The sequence below is a fragment of the Siphateles boraxobius genome, unplaced genomic scaffold (genome assembly GCF_051911475.1).
Source record: "Siphateles boraxobius isolate OS27281-9 unplaced genomic scaffold, OSU_SipBor_1 66, whole genome shotgun sequence".
NCBI lineage: Eukaryota > Metazoa > Chordata > Actinopteri > Cypriniformes > Leuciscidae > Siphateles > Siphateles boraxobius.
This window is the reverse complement of record NW_027509193.1, coordinates 8,827,017-8,847,777: the sequence shown is the minus strand read 5'-3', so window position 1 is coordinate 8,847,777 and position 20,761 is coordinate 8,827,017. Positions and strand designations below refer to the sequence as shown.

General features: G+C 35.8%; 1 protein-coding gene across 3 annotated transcripts; it reads left to right on the top strand.

Moving 5' to 3' along the window:
* Positions 1 to 180: 180 nt before the first annotated feature.
* On the top strand, positions 181 to 13,727 carry copz2 (COPI coat complex subunit zeta 2). Of its 3 annotated transcripts, none has more exons than XR_013196750.1 (10): positions 181 to 308; positions 1,779 to 1,847; positions 1,966 to 2,050; positions 4,406 to 4,497; positions 4,727 to 4,782; positions 5,850 to 5,927; positions 8,620 to 8,671; positions 8,938 to 9,116; positions 10,178 to 10,216; positions 12,986 to 13,727. XR_013196750.1 is itself a non-coding variant. In XM_077212073.1 (10 exons), exons 1-10 carry the CDS (start codon positions 249 to 251, stop codon positions 13,031 to 13,033), a joined length of 612 nt encoding a protein of 203 aa, XP_077068188.1. In that variant the 5' UTR covers positions 181 to 248; the 3' UTR covers positions 13,034 to 13,727. The 3 variants fall into 3 exon arrangements, 2 of the variants coding, with proteins under 2 accessions (XP_077068188.1, XP_077068189.1); XM_077212073.1 differs by lacking the exon at positions 8,938 to 9,116 and adding an exon at positions 10,454 to 10,486; XM_077212074.1 differs by lacking the exon at positions 8,938 to 9,116.
* The last annotated feature ends 7,034 nt before the right edge of the window (positions 13,728 to 20,761 follow it).

Genomic DNA, 20,761 nt, shown 5'->3' with positions numbered 1-20,761 from the left:
TCTCGTGAAACTTTCTTTGCAAAACGGGTTACTCACTAGTAGAGTAAATGACATGATGCCAAAAATATAAATTTCTTTCCCAAGACTTCCCAACAAACGAGCTTACTATGAAAGCCGCCATTGTGGCTCCAGTACGGCAGCGCTGCACAAGCAGAACGCTATTGTAGGTTTGAGCCAACATGGCAGCTTAAGGGCTGTAGTTGCAGACACGCCCACTGTGAGTCAGAGGGTTTAGGAGCGCTACTGTAATGACAGCTCAAAGCTGTCCACGTCAACACTGTGCTACCACCATGGACTCCACGGCTCTGGTAAGATATCTGTGCCATTTAATCGCTGTTTTTATTTCTTTAATTCATTGTAAACGTTGAAAGAGTAGATTGGCGACTGGCTTTAGCAGCTTGTGAGCAGTTTTTTCATTTGGAATCTATGGAGAAATATGTTTTCGAGAGAAACTATTTTCTCTTTATATTATTCTTAGGCTTAGCGTGCTAAGTTGGAACAATATTTAAGAAACTCTACATTTGTCAACTACTGGAAATGTGTGTCGTCTTGTAGCTAATATAAATGCTCGTGCATGTATTTTTTTCCTTGCCAAAGCGAAATTCGTTGGCAGAAACCAATACGGTTTCTGTTTACGAACGCACTAAAATTAATGTGAGCAAACCATAGCATTATTTTTCAGATTATGAATGGATCATTCTAATGCACAATGCGAATGTATACCATAATGTTTCCACTTCTTCCACGTCATTCTACACTTGTGTTCAGTTTGTTCTGAAAGTTTTTTTTCGGTCTTGTCGTGGAAGATGTGGCTTTTCAAAAGTGGACGTGGATGCCACGTCCTCGATGCGTCTCTGCCGGGAAGGAGCGCGCGCGCTGCCTGTTTGGTGCGCGTGATTGATTCCACAGGTGGATACTTGGTGGAGATCAGGGTTATTGCTTGCCATGGACTTTTTAATTCTCTTATGAGTTGACCTATAGACAACATAAATTCCAACTGCAAATTATTAATACTGTAGCTGTGGAATTTCTTTTTACAAAATAAATGTGGGAAAAGGTGAAAGTACATTTCTTTATGATTTTAAACATTCTAGTAGATGAAGGATGACTTTTAAATTAAAAACATGTTAAATACAGTGATAAATGATGTATTGGAAAGGAATATTAGGCTGTAGTTCCTTTAAAAGGGTGGTGTAACAAGGTTGACAGTTTTACAGTTAATTTATTCATTACTAGCATTGTAAAAAAAAGAGGCTTTTCCTTGTTTAAGTCATTGCTTACATACAACAGAGCCCTTACGTGGATGGAATGGATATATGCTTCATATTTTATTGTTATAATGAAATTGGTAACACTTTGCCTTACTGTGAAACAGATATTATAATTTACAAAGGGCGAAGTTTCATTGTTGGGCCCTGAAGGTCTGTGTCTCGAGACAGGATACTCTTGTATTCCAACCAGATGATCTGAAAAGGTGACCAAAGAATAGTTTTCTCCTTCTGTTCGCCTGGCTCAAGTTCTGTGATACACTCAGACTTTGAATCACTGGTAGTCAGTGCATGACAGAACTTTGGCCCGGCCGGACCCAGTCAAGTGAAAGCCAACAAACAGTCTCTTCTAGGCACACTATAATATAATATAATATAATATAATATAATATAATATAATATAATATAATATAATATAATAGTATTTTAAGGTGTATTTATGACATCATAAATGCAAAAAATGCCCATAACGTGAATTCTTGAAAATAATGTCAATTTATTTTCAACCAGGAACCCTCGCTGTACACCGTGAAGGCTGTCTTCATCTTAGACAATGATGGAAACAGACTGCTTTCAAAGGTGCTTAGACTTCTTACCTCTTCTGATAATCTTTCTTTTTACAGAAGATGGAAAAAGATCATCATGAATAACTATTTATGTACTGTGCAATTATGTATGTACTCATCTGCAATTACAGTACTATGATCTAGAGCTCTACCCTTCCATGAAAGAGCAGAAGAATTTTGAAATGAACGTCTTCAACAAAACACATAAAGCTGACAGTAAGTTCATTATTTAACAGTGTTTTGCTAACCTTCCCATCAAGTTACGAAAATTAAGAACATTATCAAAGACCAGAGAACTTTGAACGAATATTCTATTAACGTTATTGGAAGAACGCTTTTTCTTCATAACTTTGAGAGAACCTTGGCAGAACATTAGCTAAAGTTCTGAGAACATTCCCTGTTAGCTGGGATACTGCCGCATATTTTGCTTGTAGCGATTAGACCTGATGGGCTGCTTTATGTTCCAACTCAACCTCATCTCTTCAGTTCAATGTTCCCTACTAAATTCAGGGGGGTTTAGAGACTCTATTGTGTCAATTTGGACAGATCCACTCTAAGAAGTGTCACAGATTAGTCCCAGATCATGTTTCAAACTAGTTTAGAGTGGTTCATGGTCGTTAGAAACTCCTCTGGAGCTTGTAGGTCAGATTACTGGAAATCTGGGTGGAGAACCTGTTCTAGAATTCATAAATGTTTCTATTACTTGCCCTGTGGGGTAAAGGAGTTTGACACCAGGATAACAAAACCACCCTGATCCTTTCACCTGTTTAGGTGTTAACTGTTTTAGCTTGGTCAAAATACACACCTGTATGTGTCTCTTTAAAGGTGAATCTGAGGTGAAACTGTCCGATTTATTTAAATTTCTTGGAGTCGTTCTTGACGGAAAAGGGGCAGAAATAGCTTCTGACCTCCAAATGTTTTGCTGTACATGAAACGTTTAATAATCAGACACCCCGGCCTTTTAGGACAGAATCTCAAAGTAAAATACTGTTCTGGGCTCAGATTTCCTAGTACATATTAATAGACAAAACAGAAACTGATCTTGAATTAGCACTAGAAGTGTATGTGAAATGCAGTCACTGGACTTTTTTACTGTGCTGTATATTGCATTTAAGCACTGTAGTTCCTTCGGTCTCATTCTACCAAGCCAACTGGGAAAGTTCTCAGAACTTTGGCTAATGTTCTGGCAAGGTTTTTTCAAAGTTAAGAACAAAAACGCTGTTCCAGTAATGTTAATAAAATGTTCATTGAAAGTTATCTGGTCTTTAATAACGTCCTCAAAGTGTTAGCACAAAAATTTAATTCATACGTTTTGATACGATATGCTTTAATTCGGACAAAGTGTTTTTCTGAAACGTTTTAGTTGGATGTTTCTCTGGCGTTTTTTAAACATTGCTCTCATCATGTTTGCAAAATGATAAAGGGAATTTTTCCTTTTGCCTCTCATAATTAAGAAAAATATTTAAAAAACTTGATTTTAACGTTCAGACCACATACAAAAATAACATTTTCATAGCTTAAATCAGGGGGGTCCAAACTCTGTCCTGGAGGAGCTGAACTCTGCAGGACAGTGGCCCTCCAGGAGCAAGATTAGACTGCATGCATTTTGTGGAAGAACATTGTTTTGGTTGTGCTTTGGCTCTGCGTGACTGTGTGGATGAATAGGATACTTTCTCAAAACTAAAAAAAGAGAGGGAAATTACTGCTCATAAAACATTAGCTGAAGACATTACTGTAGCTTTACCCATTAATAGACATGCTACTTCATTAAAAATAAATTGCAGCACAGCGACAACAAACATAATGAAAAGAGCCGTCACAATAGATAATGCTTTACAATGAACTCTGTTAGAGAGCTACATATGGAAGTTTATCTTTTCAATAAAATACCGTACTCAGCTGTTGAGTAATAAAAACACCATTTCTGCGTCACTTTTACAACATTTCAAATCCCTCAGTTCTCACAATCTCCAAAAAGCATCTCTGTCGCGGCTCTCTCAGCATTTTTTAAAAAAAACGGGTGATTTCCGGAGGTTCAAGAATTAGCTTCTCCAAGTCAATCTTTCTTGCTCGTTGTGACAACTAACCTATACCACGCCATACATGCGTCAATGTAGCCGGAGCAACTTTTTTCTATTTACAGATATGATGAGACACACACGGGCGAGTGACGTATATACACAATTTTCCACGAAAACCATCCTGTAAAGTCTAAAATAGGAACACTCATAATAGGCTTACCATAGTGAATCAGAAGATGCATAATGTACCTTTAATGGGAATGTTAGGAAAATCTTTTTAAAACATATTTTTGTTAGCTGGGTATCTATATCATGTTGCCCATTAAATAAATAAAAAGTCTATAAGGTTAATTTGTTGGTTTGACAAAGACTTGTCTGAAAGTGTAAAATAAGAATAGACAATTTCTCTGATGTTTAACTGAATATATACTTATGTACAAATAAATATATGTATATCTAAATAAATTTTCAGATATACAAATATATATATATATATAAATGAATGTATATCTTAGGTATTTTAAGTATTCTGGTTAATTTGTGTGCACAGATGAGATTGCCTTCGTAGAAGGGATGACGATAGTCTACAAGAGCAGCATAGACTTGTTCTTCTATGTAGTTGGCAGCGCTCAGGAGAATGAGGTAAGTCATGTATGCAGATGAGTTGGCCTGTAATTGGCTGGAATGTTGTCCATACTCCAATCATGTCACTAATCGTATGACCATTATAGAGAGCTGGTCGTTTTTGGACAGTATTTGACATCTCTGTCATTTTGTTTCTCTAAGAGGATACAGATATAACAAAAAGTCAGCTGTGAATCATTCCATTTCCTTTTCTGACTCTCTCTTCCTGTATTTTTCTGATCCTCAGCTCATGTTAATGGCAGTGCTGAACTGCTTGTTTGAGTCTCTCAATCAGATGTTGAGGTGAGTTCATGCTTTGAGATATATACTATATATATACTAGCGTTTAAAAGGTTTACTTTTATTCAGGGATGCAATACATTGATCAAAAAGTGACAGTAAAGACATTTATAATGTTACAAAAGATTTCTATTTCAAATAAATGCTTTTTTTAACTTTCTATTCATCAAAGAATCCTAAATATAGGTATATCAAAGTTTTCACACAAATATTTTCAACTGATAATAATAATAATAAATGTTTCTTGAGCATCAGTTCAGCATTTTAGAATGATTTTTGAAGGATCATGTGATTAATTCCTGGTGAAAATTAGGAATAGGATTAAGTAACATTTAAAAAATCCTATATATATATATATAGATAGAAAATTTGATTAATATTTGATTAAATAAATGCAGCCTTGGTGAACATATTAGACACTTCTTTAAAAAACATTAAAAAAATATGAAACAACCCCAAACTTTTGAACAGTAGCGTATGAAATCTGAGGCCATGTAATATTAGGACAATACTACAGCCAGTGTATGTTTTGATATTTAAAGGTGTTCTAAGCGATGTCGGGTGACGTCACTTCTTGTTGACGTTCGAAGTATTGTCAAACAAATCGGAGGCTAGCTAGACCCTCCCTCCTCCTCATCCGCGCACTAACCCCCCAAATCCTTCTTGTCGGTTATTGGCTGGAACACTTTGTTATGTTTCGTGGTGCGGGTTAGCCCAGTTTGTTTTTGTTGCCGTTTTTGGAGCCTGGGGTGTCTGCAGAGACCACGTTTTGTTACAGTGTGTTCAGGGGACGGGCAGCTAGCGGATAGTGAGGAGATGTTTGCTGTGACAAAAAATGTTTTGGCCTAAAAATCGGGTGACATCGCTTAGAGCACCTTTAAGAGCAGTTCCACTGACACCATATATTCTGCTCTAGCTGCCCTTTAGGCTGATTCATGTCAGAATTCACAGAATTCTAGGCATGCACGCCTTCTGTGGTAACCATGGAAACTGGGGAAGGGCAGCACAAGATGTCAAGGGTGTCACAGTAGAAGACTTGTGTGCTCAGGGGTCTGCTTCTTTTCCAACAGGAAGAATGTGGAGAAAAGGACTCTGCTGGATAATATGGATGGAGTGTTCCTGGTGGTGGATGAAATCATCGATGGAGGGTAAATATTAAATAATAAATTATTCTCTTTTAGGACCTGCAAATTCACTTAGAACAGCAAAAGAACATACACTACCATTCAAAAGGTTGGGATCAGTAAGATTTATGTTTTTAAAGTTTCTTAAGCATTTATTTGATCAAAAATACACTCTTTTTAAAAAAAAAATATTTCTGTGATGTCAAAGCTGTATATTTAGGATCATTACTCCAGAACTCAGTCTCACATAACCCTTCAGAAATCTTTCTTATGATGATTTGATGTTCAAGAAACATTTATTATTATTATCAATGTTGAGAACAGTCTATTTTTTTCTGGATTTATTGATGAATAGGAAGTTTAAAAGAATGGTAACTTTTAGTCAATTTAATCTGTTTTTCCTGAATAAAAGTGTTATTATAAAAATTGTACTGACCGCAACTTTTGAATTGTAGTGTGCTGTTCTTAATTACACAAATTGTAATATAGATCTGTGTTGTAATTGTATAGTGTAGCCTTTAAAGGTGATGGGTATAACAATATATTGAAGAATACATACCACATAACAATATATTACATTTAAGTAAATAAAATAAAATAAACTCTATTTTGCCTATATTTGCTATTAAGTAAAATAAATTATTATAAAAATGTAAATTATAGGCCACAGTTAAAGAGGTCATGACATGGTTTATTTGATTATTTTAATATATTCCTTGAGGTTCACTTATCATATTAATAAAGTTTTTTGCACAAAAGAACCCTTAATATTTATGTGTAAAAACTATTATTTTCAACCTTCATTCTGAAATGAGCTGATCGGCGTAGCTCATTTGAAGCTTATCAGTAAACGGTCACTGTTATGATTGGCCAATGTCATTGCATGGAAAGCGGTATCAATGCCCAGTCATGAGTAAGTTTTTCGAAAACATTATCCAAATAAATCATTTACAGACAAAGCATTATGAATTAGCATTTTTAAACAAAAGTTTCCTTGCTAACTCTCCATTACACTGTGCCTTGTTTACAAAACAATCTGCAGTCAAATGCTCTGAACAAACATATCATTTTTAATGGCTAGGATGCCATTAAAATAAACCATCCACTTTTTTCCAACGTTGGGATCCTTCTGAAGTTTGTACAGAGACGAGCTGTTTAAACTGGACGTGTCTAAGCAAACGTTCTTCCACTCTTCCATTTGTCCTGTTGTTGGCAGACTGAAGTCATGGAGCATGTCAGAAACTGAACATGCATCTATGTATTGTATCCATCCAGTGTAGATTAGACAGTGATTATAATGGTTTCTATTTGCTTTTGACACGATGCTCGCATAACCTTTATATATGTTTATAACCTTTGTTTATAAAAAGTCAGGTACATAAAAAGGTGGATTGTTCTAATTTGATACCGGAAATTAAGACTGCTTGCTCCTTGGCTAACTGCTTGGTGGTCAGGCTAGTTCTTAAAACACAGTCTTAACACAATGGCTATATGTTTATGCAACTCGTGAAGGCAAGTGCTGCTAAAGTCCCCCTGTGGTGAAAATCAAGCTTTTAATGTTGTTTATATGTCTATGTGGTGTTTTTAATATGCTTTAAAGACAAACCATGTGCAAATTCATAAGTCAACACCATTGCAGAATATTTTCTCTTTAAAACTGCAGTGAACCGAAGACGGTCTCCAAAACACAGTTTGAAATCGCTGGTGTTTCTGACGTCACAAACTACCTTTTAACCAATCATGACAACGTGTGATAGTCAACGAGTGGATTTTTGAGCTGGTGTGAGTGAGTGGAGGCGGGGCTAATTTGCATATTCGTAGAACTACATATACTAAATGAGGCAAGGGTGTAGAATTACATTCAAGCTATTTTAAGGTATGAAGAATTTTTTTTCAAGGAAAAAAAAAACATTTAAATATGTCATTTTTGGCTATCTAATGCGAGTTTTAGGGGATAAATTGGATAAATTATTGACTACAGGGGAACATTAGGTGACTGAACGATAGTGGGCGGGGGCCTATAGTGCAATGATGAATAACTATTTGCCAATGTCTTGCTCTGGAGGCGGACATATGCAAATGAATTTGCTTGTTTGAAATAACAGATCCTGCAATGTCAAGTTGTTTTGGAGCTTGATTAAATGAATACTTTTTTGATAATGAAGAGGACGTTTTAAACTCTGAAACTTGAAGGATGTTTTAGTAGTACAAAGACATGTCAAAAGATCAAGGCAAATTTGACGTCTCATGTCATGACCCCTTTAAATTAACATGTGAACAGATAATTAATGTTTACATCAGTAAGAATGTCAGCAATGACTGACGACAAAAGCCTTATCTTAAAGAAATATACTTTTTAAATAAACCCTTAATTTTATTTCTAAATAATATTTTATTTGACTAAATTTGCCCGCTTTTAACTTTTTAACCGCTTTTTAAAAGGACTTTCTTCCATGAGCTGGCTGATTTTTTTTTTGTGATCTTTTAGACTTTTTAGATTCTATTTTAGTGATGGTTCTTCTCCATCACAGCTGTCAACAAATATGGATTTATTATTATTATTATTATTATTATTATTATTATTATTTATCTATTTTTTACTTAATTAACTGCATGAACGCCATCAGGGGGAAGATAGTGGCCCAATAAGATCCACCCATAAAATAAATAATTAACTTCAAATTCATTCATATGTTGCTCTTAAACTTGTTTACAGGGTGATCTTGGAGAGTGACCCCCAACAGGTCATTGAAAAGGTCGACTACAGGGTAAGAGACTGTATCAGTGCTTGTTTTCTGTATGACTTGTGCTTCACAATGCTCTGAGAGTTTGTTATTAAACCCCAGACATTCGTCAGATATATCAATAGTATACTGCAAGTCAGCACAGTTTCTAGCTCTTTACCCAGAATCACCGCTTCCTGGCTTTAGAAATCACCTTGGCACATCATTACAGCTTGACAGGACGTTCCCTTTTCTTTTTGCCCAGTTTAGTCATGCACGCAGACTAAATGTCCCCTCTCTTGCCCTGTCAGTGTGTGTCGGAGCAAGCGTATGGCTTCGTCCTTTTTGATTACATCACTGGTAACGTGGAGGGCCAAGGAGAGAGACGGGAGCTACTGTAGCTCTCCTTCAGCCCCCCTCCTCTCTCCCTCCGCTTTAGAGACGAGAGAGAGAGAGAGAGAGAGGGGGATGAGGGCGAGAGACTGGGCAGGTAACTGCATGGCATGCAAAAGCGTGTGTGAGGCTCGCAAGAGGAACCGCTGTAACCGAGGGAGCCGATCAATAATAAGAAAATGTCCCGCTGACATCTGAGCGTAAAGCTTTTGCTGAGGAGTGGGAGACACTGAGTCACATCTTTGAGTTACGCTCACATAAACTCACTCATTCAATGACCGGCATGATTTCAGCTGTCCATACTTCTGATTTACGCTGTTATGAGTTTGATTTTTTTTTTTACTTCAGTGCAAGGGGAAGACACTGTTCCACTTTAAATAATATTTAAAAATACATCAAAATACAAATAGATAATACAGTTAAATTAAGGTGTAATCTAAAGAATCTAGTCTCAGACAAATGTATTTTGTAAATAAATCTCTAAAAAAATATATTTTGAATGAATTGAAAAATTGAATAAACTAAATGTAATGTATAATTTTTTATTAGTAGTAAAATTGCAATGTATTATCTATGAATACATTTTAGCAGCTATGGAACATTTTATTTTGTTATGTTTTAGACTTTTTAGACTTTGATGGTTCTACTCCAATACAGTTGTCAACTTGTCAACCAATATGGATTATATATATATATATATATATATATATATATATATATATATATAAAATTCCAGTAATTGATTGCTGAAATAATGGCATAATAAACTAAATGATGACAAATGCATACTTATTTTACATCATACCCCCCCTTAACTGTCAAAAGAAAATGTTTAATATCCATTATCAAGGGAAAACTAACCCTTCTGTTAACAGGGCAAGCTGGCATTATCATCAGCCGAAGATATTTACAGATGATTTTGTAACACAAATGTTCTCTATATATTTTCTCTCCAGCTTTTGGGACACTATTTTTGCCCTTTAGTGATGTTTAACAGTAGTGGCAGATGAGTTTTGGTGTTTTATTGATCTTAACATTCACTTTACTATAGAGTAACCTAAGTTTGAAACATCTTGCACGATTTGTCTGGCTTGGTTGGTTGCGGTTTGTCTGTTAATTTTGTAATCGTAATTTGTCCTGTTTTTGGTTACTTTACAGGCAGATGACAACCCATTATCAGAACAGAGTGTGGCACAGGTATAAACATATACTATATAAACAAAATACAAACACACAGAAACTATAATCACAGACACTTTTCCCACCTGTTAACGTTTGTTGTGAAACATTTTAAAGATCTAAACACTAAACACACACACACTAAAAGGTCTGAAATGTTTCCCTTTCTGTCTAACTGTCATTAACGCCTGCACTGTGATTTAACATCATCACCGGTCTCGCTCTAACCTTTGCCACTAACTCTAACCTTGACAGCACATCACTGAGAAACTGGCTCTCACCTCTAATGTAAGTGCATGAACACACACACACACACACACACACACACACACACACATTAAATCTACTTACACCAGATGAATGTAAGTATCTGTCTTGACCTCGAATGCACGGTAAAGCGGGTGGTCTCGCTATCATACATCGTGATAACCTCCTACTCAAGCAACTTGACTTTCACGACACCAATACATTTGAATACATGTCATTTCCCATTCTACTGCTCAGTGACTTTAATATTCATTCATATACATTGATATCTCTTCTCCCTCCCTGATATTATCTAACTATCACTCCATATTTTTTTGAATATCTTACAAAAACATGCTCCTGTTAAGACCAGAAGCGTCCCTTCCGCCCATTCTTCTCCTTGGTACACTATCCTAAAGGCCACAGGTAGACGGCTTGAGCGTCTCTACAGGAAAACTGGCCTGACTGTTCACTGTTCAAAAATTACAAATCGGCCCTGAACTCGGCTCGTTCTAGTTCTTTTATCTGCCACAATTAACAAATCAAGCAACAGGCCAAAAGCATTATTTAAAACAATAAATCAACTTACCAAACCTCCATCTCAGGTTGCTCTAGCTTCAGATGAACTTTGCTGTTGATTTCTGAATCACTTCTTAGAAAAGATAGATGCCGTCCACCAGTGCTTCTCTAATTATGCTACGAATATTAGATATTTGCCGAATCAATCTGGTCAGTCCCTGACTTTCTTTTCTCTGACTACTGTACTCCATCTTCTGTCTCTGAGGTAATTTTAAAATCCAACCCTTCATCTTGTCGTCTTGACCCTGCTCCTACACTTCTTCTGAAACTCTGCCATTCAGCTATCTCTCACTTCATCAGTGCATCTCTTACCTCTGCTTCATTCCCTCTGCCACTCAAAACTGCTGCTGTTACCCCTGTTCTCAAGAAGCCCAACCTTGAACCCTCAGTTTTATCTAATTTTTCGTCCTATTTCAAACCTACACTTCATAGCAAATTACTGGAAAGTACTGTTGCCTCCCAGCTTTAGTCTTTTCTAGTCGAAAATAACCTCTTTGATCCCTTTCAATCTGGTTTTCGCCCTCTTCATAGTACTGTAACTGCACTAGTCAAGGTGCTGAATGATCTGCTTCTTTCTGGTGACTTTGGTTCTCTGTATACTCCTGCTGCTCGACCTCAGCTCTGCCTTTGATACTGTCTCCCATCAACTACTCATATCTCGCTCCTTTTGGATGTGGGTATTTCTGGTGCTGGTCTTTCTCGGTTTTCTTTCTATCTCTCTGACAGACACTTCTGCATTTCATTTTCGCTCACCTACTATCCCCCTGAAGCAAGGTGTCCCCCAGGGATCTGTTATAGGGCCATTATTATTCATAATTTACATAATTCCTCTTGGTCAGATCTTCCACCCTCATAGTTTTAATTATTATTATTTTTACGCTGATGACATCCAGTTATATACTATTTGTACACCTGCTCTATCTGTCACAACCGACAAAATCTCTGCTTGTGTGTATGAAAAAAAAGATTGGCTTGATTCAAATTTTCTAAAACTTAACAAGGACAAAACTGAGTTTATTTTTACTGGACCTCCATCCAAAATTCCTACCAATTTCACCTGTGAGATAGCTGGCTTTCACATCAAACCATCTAGTACTGTTAAAAATCTTGGTGTAACCTTTGACTCCTCTCTCTCTTTCCAGGCTCATATTAATTCTATCATTCTTTCATCTATGTCGCGTTGCCCAACTCCGTGCCTTCATCAGTATCAAAGACGCTGAAACTGTCTTCCATGCATTTGTCACATCACGTCAGACGTCTTGATTACTATAATGCCCTTTTAATTGGTCTATCTGCTAGCACCATTTTCAAATTGCAATACATTCAAAATTCTGCTGCTAGAATACTTACCCACACCAAGCGCTCTGCCCATATCACCCAATATTATTATTATTATTATTATTATTAGCCTACTACATGTGTATGTGGATACTTTTAAGCGCTAAAAAAAATAAAATTTAATGCGTAGTATGGGACTGAAACTAAACTAAAGTGAAGTTTAATTCTAAAAGAGACTGCTTTAGAGAAACTTCCAGTCTGATACTGTGGTCTTCAGATGCCCCCTTGTGGCCGTAATATAAAGTTGTTCGTTTATTGAGGAATGTTTGTTATTAAGAATATAGTCGCTACACCACATTATTACACTATTCAGCCTAGTATTGTGCACATTCTTTTAATTGCATCTTTCATTTCATAATAATGTTTATTTAGCTAGATAATATAAAATCTGATCCATTTAAAATGGCGTTTTACAACTAACATTGCATTGATTCAGTGGGGGCTTTTTATTACTCACAAAATATGGTAGGTATGTGAAATATCTAAAACCCATATTAACTGATTAACAACTAACAACCTAATGTCATGAATTGCACATGTGGAGTAATGCTGCTTTTTGAAGTGTGTTGTAGTCTTTTGGGGTTGATCACTGAATGTTCACTGAAATTCTGTTTGATTTTTCAGGTGTTACAGTCAGCAAAGGAACAGATCAAGTGGTCAATTCTAAAATAAAATATCTTGAAGGAATCTGTAAATTATTGAAAAGGAATTTAAATTTTATTTTATATTTTAATTTTTAATTATTTGTAATTGTATTAATTGTAGAAGTGCAATTTGTTGCATCTCATGTAAAGTGCTATAATATTTATATTTTTGTCAAAACTGGGTCATTCTCGTTCTTTAAATGATATAAAATGTGTTGTCATAGCACAAATACCTGTCTATTTCCAAATCAGCTTTAAAGCAAATAATTTTTTTTTTTTTTTTTACTGTTCTGTTTAGAGGAGGTAGGCCTATATTTTGTTTTAGCATGGCCTGTGATATAAATAATCACAGATTGTTACTTGATTGTCTAAACTTGTTTTACTCTTGTCAATTTTATCGTTGTTTTTAAGTCATGGCTGCTTTACAACCTTTTGTCAAAAATTGCTTTTTCACAAAGTTTTGTTACATTAGCCTTATGCCTAAATATTTTGCTATTATACATGTAAATTGTTTAAATGAGAAATAGGCAATATTATTAAATATAATACAATGAATATAATACAAAATAACAGTAAGTTACATTTCATATGAAAAGCAAAATATTTTTTATTTACTAGGATTTATTTTATAGTAACTGTGTATCTCCTGAGTGTTTTAATAGGAAATAATTACGGATGAACATGTGACTAAAAACGAATAAATATGTTTTTTTTATATAGCATTTGTTTGGTCGTTTCTGTCTTTTCGAGTCTGTATGACAGCGCGACAATGATGCCGCTTCTCTATTGGTGAGCGACGAGTGAATCTGGACCAATCAGATTTGTTTTATCCTGCACAAATATTAATAATTACAGGGGGGTGTGGCTTAGTCTGCCATTGGATGATGTAGGCCAATGGAAATCGCAGATCCGAGTCTCCACCTATGACTGAAGCCGAGGGATCGCCTCAAGCCGTGACTGGCCACAGTGAATAAAGGTGGGTGTTGACTTTTGAAAGCGGAGGAGGCATTCAACATCCAATCACATTTTATTCTTTCTGTTCGGATTCATGCAAAAGCCTATATGATATGGATATGCATGTATGTGTAGATAGCCGATGCCTGTCGAATCAGACCTTTACCTGCACTAAATTAAACCTCAAATTCTACTTCTATTTCCTTTACGCCTTTAAACATATTTTATACATTTGAAAATTATGATGGTAATATTGCTTATATAGGCTAGGCACTGAAAATTAACCAAATGTTTTGTTAAATGGTTTCAAATGTTAATTACTTATAGAGGTTAAATGTAGTTAGCCTACTTCATTTAATAGAGGTAGGGCTAATTAGTATCGACGCAACGAGTAACAACGACTGTTAAAGTCGCTAAGCATGATGCACAATTTATAAAATAAAATTCGAAAATCATCATCGATCTTAAAATGAATAAAATAGTAATAGGCTATTGCATTGGAGCGTAGCCTACACGTTTCTTAATATTATTAAGTAATAGCCTAATAATAATCACTGACACCAGCAAACCCCTTTTCGACCATAAACATAAAAAACAAGATAAAAACCGTAGAATCGTTTGTACTACTAAAATAAATAGCCTAAATTCCCGGGCATATTATAATAAAAGTGGATTTATTGTTGTTTATAATGTTGCTTAGGTTTTTGTAAGCTGCATTCATTCAGTTCTGTTACGGTTTTAGGCTATATCGTGATAATTAAAACAGATTAGGTTGATTAATGTTCATCTGTGTTGGAAACAACACAATTTAACAAACATCGAGACTCAAGATTGTGACGTATTGAAACAAAATCATATGTTCCTCAGCATAACATTTGAACTCTCATAAAATGTTAGTAAGATATTCCCAACGCGGTCGTAAAAATGACAGTGGATTTTTTTTAATCATCATAGGCTACATCATCTTAGATTAGCCTATCTATTTAACGTCACAATTAGTCATTTCCTACTCATATTTTTGTTTGTTGATATTTTAGATTTCAACTTGATTTTCTTGATCTGTTTGGCCTATTTTAAAATAACCTAAATACAGGCTTCCTATTTTACGTCAGCACATAATGTTTTAATTCTAGAAGGCTTATATATATATATATATATATATATATATATATATATATATATATATATATATATATATATATATATATATATATATATATATATGATAATTATTATTATTATGTGTTTTCTTTTTCTTTCTTTTTTTACTATTGGTATTTGGTACGCCTATACTGCATGCACCGACCCATTAGAGAAATATCGACGAGAGAAAGCACTGGATGTTTAGGGGTGTTATAGGCTACTTTCTCTAATAAGTTCCTTTATTTCCTCTCCGCGCAACGGTATAGTATATATCTATATATATTTACTTCTTTAATCTCCCACTTCTTTGTTTAGTTTGCACTTAGTCTCATGTTATTGTTGTGCGTAGCCACACTAGCCTAATGCCGGCATCATTTTACTTCTTTGTGTATATTTATCTTTTTAAAAACGATCTATTTTGTAAAAAATAAAATACTATAAAAGAAAACCAAAGTAAATAAATAATTAAAATTAAAAAAAGAAAAGAAAAGAAAAGCTAGCAATATTTGTATTGTTGTATTCTGTTGATTTGCTTTTGTAATCATAAATTGGAGTTTTTTCCACATATCATGGAGTTCCCTCATTGTATCCCAAATTCACATACAGGTGCAGTTTCAGACAATCTGAAACTCATTCAAAGCTGCCACAAGAAAAAATATATATATACCGAGTATATAATGTTATATATTTTCTTGTGGCAGTTTTGAAGGGATTTCAAATATATACGCAAATATAATCAATTAATTATGGCAGCAACTTAATGGCATGTATCCTCAGGCATGTGTCCTCAAAACGATCTGCTGAAGTTCAAACTGAGCTTAAGAATAAGAAAGGTGCGAGTGACTTTGAATGTGGCATTGTTCTTGGTGCCAGATGTGCTGTTCTGAGTATTTGAGAAACTGCTGATCTACTGGGATTTTCACTCACAACAATCTCTCTTTTACGGAGAATGATCCGAAAAAGACAAAATATCCAGTGAACGGCAGAACATGCCTTGTTGGTGCCAGAGGTCAGGAGAGAATGGCCAGACTGGTTCAAGCTGATAAAGTCTACAGTAACTCAAATAAGCACACGTTACAACCGAGGAGCATCTCTGAATGAACAACACATCAAAGCTTGAAGCAGATGGACTACAGCAGCAGAGGACACACAGGTGACACACTCCTGTCAGCTAAAAACAGGCCAAAATTCACACGGACTCACCATAATTGGACAATAGAAGATAGGAAAAACTTTGCCTGGTATGATGAGTCTCAATTTCTGCTGTGACATTTAGATGGTTGAGTCAGAAATTGGTGTAAACAACATGGATCCATCCTGCCTTGTATGGTGTATGATGTGGGGGATATTTTCTTGACACACTTTGGGTCCCTTAGTACCAGTTGAGCATAGTTTATACTCCACAGCATTGATGCCGACCATGTCCATCTCTTTATGGCCACAACGTCTTCTGATGGCTGCTTCCAGCAGGATAGCGTGCCATGATGTCACAAAGCTCAAATCATCTCAAACTGGTTTCTTGAACATGACAATGAGTCGATATGGACCAAAATATCTGAGGAAAGTTATTCAATTATTGTAAAACGTTAAATGTATTGAAACAAATGTTTGAAATGTGGAAAAACTGTTACCACCAAAACAGGGTTTTTTAAGTGTCTTTGTTTTTTTTCTCCGAAGAAGAACAAGTAAGGCCTATCTTAAGTTGCAGGAGGATTGAATGATTGTGACGTGTTTGTGGTTTGCTCCATCTAGTGGACAATTGAAAATCTACACTGTCCTCTTTAAAAAAAAGCCAGACTCTCATCGCCTAAAGCAAGATTAGGTTTGTTTTGCATCTCATTAGACACAGCTCTTTCCTATATTTAATAGGTCTTTATTCAGCCTGCTCGGTTGGCTGCCTTGTTTAAAGTTTAAACGAGCGGAACATCACCTTGTCCAGGATGTAAGACCATCTAAAAGACAAGCAAACACCAACAAACCAGCATCCCTTTACAGCATCCATTCTCCCAAACATATCATGGATGTATTTTTAACCCTTGTTGAAATCCATCATTTATGGCAATATGCTTCCTGCATGTAATTATGCGGAGGGGTCACTCAGCGAACGCATGACACATGTGTGGCTGCATCTTCACATCCTCAGGAAATGTGTTTTTAAGAGAGTAGCGGGTGTTAATAGATTTCAGATGGCTTGCAGCTGCTCTCACAAAGTGCTTCAAAGTGAAGAAGCGTCAGATGAAAGAACCTCACTTCATCTGTCACAGACATCTTCATGGGACAGAGACACGCAACGCTGTGTGCTCGTCCCCAAATACAGCCGAGGCCATAACTGCACGCTAGTTTCCTCAAGGACTTAACCTTGAGAGTATTTGTCTATATTTTTCCTCACTTTTTTGCCATGAAAAAACTGACTTTGTTTTTCCTGTGCTGGATAGTTTATTGACACAATGAAAGATAAACTTACGCATAAATGACATGAAGCTATGAGTTAAATGCTTTCATATATTCATAATTCAAGCATGGAGTTCGCACTTTAAAGGCACTAGATTCATTAATACAAATGCAAAAAAGTGGATTCAGAACTGACAGCTGTCAGTCAAGTGTTACCATAGAGAGCCGAGTTTCTTGCTACTGTCAGTTTGTCTGCAGTAAAACCAAACATTAAAAAAACATCTTAGTTCACATTGATTTCACAGTTAATTTGATTGTCTCTTGATTTTAAAGAAATTATGGATTTTAGTTACAAGCTTGGGGAAAAATATAAAAAATGATTGGCCTAGAAACTTCTTTATCTTAAATTCTAATCATCATCCTATAGATCTGCATGGCGGCAGTTGCATAATAGCCATTATAAGACAGTGTCTGATCTACAGTGTGACCTATCTATGTATACTGACTTAAAAAACAAACAGGCTTAAAGAAAATAGTTTGATGACTAACTTGTAAGACTATAGCAATCATACAAGTAAGACGGCTATATATACCTACAGTTTTTCCCTTAATATTTATAGCAAAATTTTCGATTTGACACCACTAACACTGTAGGATGAAGCACAATAATGACACTATTGTCTTAGAGCTGTTGTATATAGTTAGTGAATTAACTTGACACAGTTACTGAACAGTAGTCAATGAACTGAATTGAGCTGAAAAATGACAATGTTCTTATGTCTACAGCCGTTTTACAGCAGCTTATATTTGATGAAGTTTGCATCATTAATTCTATTATACTTTCATGTATATTACTGTAAAGCTGGTTCGAAACAATTTCTATTGTATAAAGCACTATTCTATTGTAAAAAAATTAAAGGTGACTTAATTGACTTAAGTTCCTCAACGGCCTGACACCGATTTCCACCTCTGAAGGAAGACTGAACTATATTTGCACTTCACATGCTGCTATACATGGTTGCACCGCGTCGCTTTGGCACTTTACTAAGCACCGGCTGAATTTTTAATTCAAAATAAAGAAATACAATTTAGGTGTAATATTTGCCCCCTGAATTTGACATTCAGAGTAATATTTGGTACATTTATGAGGACATATTCTTTCTAACCATACATTCTCTCTGCATAACATGATGTCAATTATATGAATTCACAATGTGAACCATTAGATGTTTTCATTAATACTTTATACTCTTACTAATAAAATAAAATAAAACATTTTAACACAAATTTTATGTGATAATATATAAGCAAATAGTATAACCTGAAGAACTACATCAGATGGGCATTTTGGCCTGATCCCCCATTCATTTCTGACCCTGACACACATGTATGTGGCTTGATAAACTAAGAAAAAACAAAAGTATCTTTTGAAGTAATAAATTAAAGTCAAACAAACACCATGGTGTGCATTATCTAAATAAAGGTGAGCTTTAAGACAGACAAGAGCATATTAATAGGCTATTGATCAAAACATCAAGATGACTCAATAAATTAATGAATTATGAGGGGGTTCAGTTCTGAAACATTGATTGGTCAAATGGTCACCCATAATTGGGTACAAGTGGCATCTGGGAAGTACAGGCAACAATGCTGGTGTCGCATTGTTTTTTTTACATCATAGGAGCCAGTTGGCATATGGGGAGACCTTTGAACTGTTCCTCATATTTCACATGTTGGCAGATCATCATGCTTGGGGAAATGTAACTGCTGCTCTGTTTGGAAGGTGATGGAGTGAGTATAACAGAGAGAAAGAGATAATGTGAATGACTCAGTGTTGTAAGTCTAACCTTTTAGAAACTGGGGTGATTGAAAGTGTAAGTATATTACACAAAAATTACAGTTCTGTTAATAGTCCAGTTTCTTGCACTTTGTGTTTGAATGTTTAGATGTTGTGTGACTGACTGTGACTCATTTCTAAATCAGCCAAAAACAAGCCTCACATCGCAGTTCAATAATCTGAAATAATTCCTTTGCTTTCATTGCAGGAGTTAAAATCCACAATCACCAGAACAGGAGAACTGAACTGTTATTCCACTCACATTTTCAGTCAAATCATGACATGTAGCACAGCGAGGGGTTGCTGCATTTATAGGAGACAGCGTGAATAAACTGAGCTTGATTGGCTAGCAGCTGTTTAGCATACTCTCCCTGGTTGGCTAAGGAGCTGACATTGATGGATTGGTTCTTTACTGATAGGTTCCTCTAAAAAATGACGTTTCAAATGAAGGGCAGGGCTAAAACTATAGGGAGTGGCTAATTTAATGTGTGCTGTCAATCATCATGGGCCCTTCACACAAAAGAAAGTGTTTTCACCTCCAACAGTTTTGTTTAAAACACATTTACTGTTATATTTATGGTTTAAAACATAGATTATCAACTCAACACATTAAAAGAAAAGACCAGTATTTCATCCTTACCAAATGTAAGCACAATTTCACTTTTAATCCACAGAACAATTTAACAAACTGCTCTATTTATCACAGTGGTGGTACTAGAAAGATAAATATGGAAACAAAATTTGGTAACAAAATGAGTAAAATCACACCAGAGAGTGGAGGTAAAATAGCTGATGAAAACCTATTTTCAAGCTATAACTAACAATTCATAAATCAAGTGCTCATGACATTCATGTTCCTGGCCAGTTTCTTTTTAACACAGAATATTAATCATCACCCAAACTGCTGAAAGAAAGAAAGTGCATGTAGCTAACATGAAATTAACTATTTTAATCGTGCGTTTCTTGGAAGAACTGAATGGTATGGTGTTTGGAGACCTGTGTTATTTAACTATCAGGGTCCTTTCCTTAAGTATTGTACCAAATTACACCGCACTGTCATGTTGCCTTAAAATCATATTAAATATGAGTTGTGCTGGATCTCGAGATCTCATGAAATGAATCCATCCATGAAGCCAGCCGCTTTTAACCAGCTCAACGCCGTATGGAAAGCCTAAGCTCATAGAGAGATGGACCGCCATTTTGTCTGTTTCTTGTCAGGTCGCCTGCCAACTCCGAGTCACAGAGAAACACATGGTCCGCGGGGCTCCTCAATACCCTCGCGTGCCGCACGCCCCATTTCAAATAAACACCCGGGTCCACTTGGCCCGGCGCTACCCGCCATCTGCCCAAACAGAGCACGCGGGAAATAAATGCTGCTCTCCTAAACAAATAAACCCTCGCGCCATTCAGAACGCGCGAGATGGAAGCGCG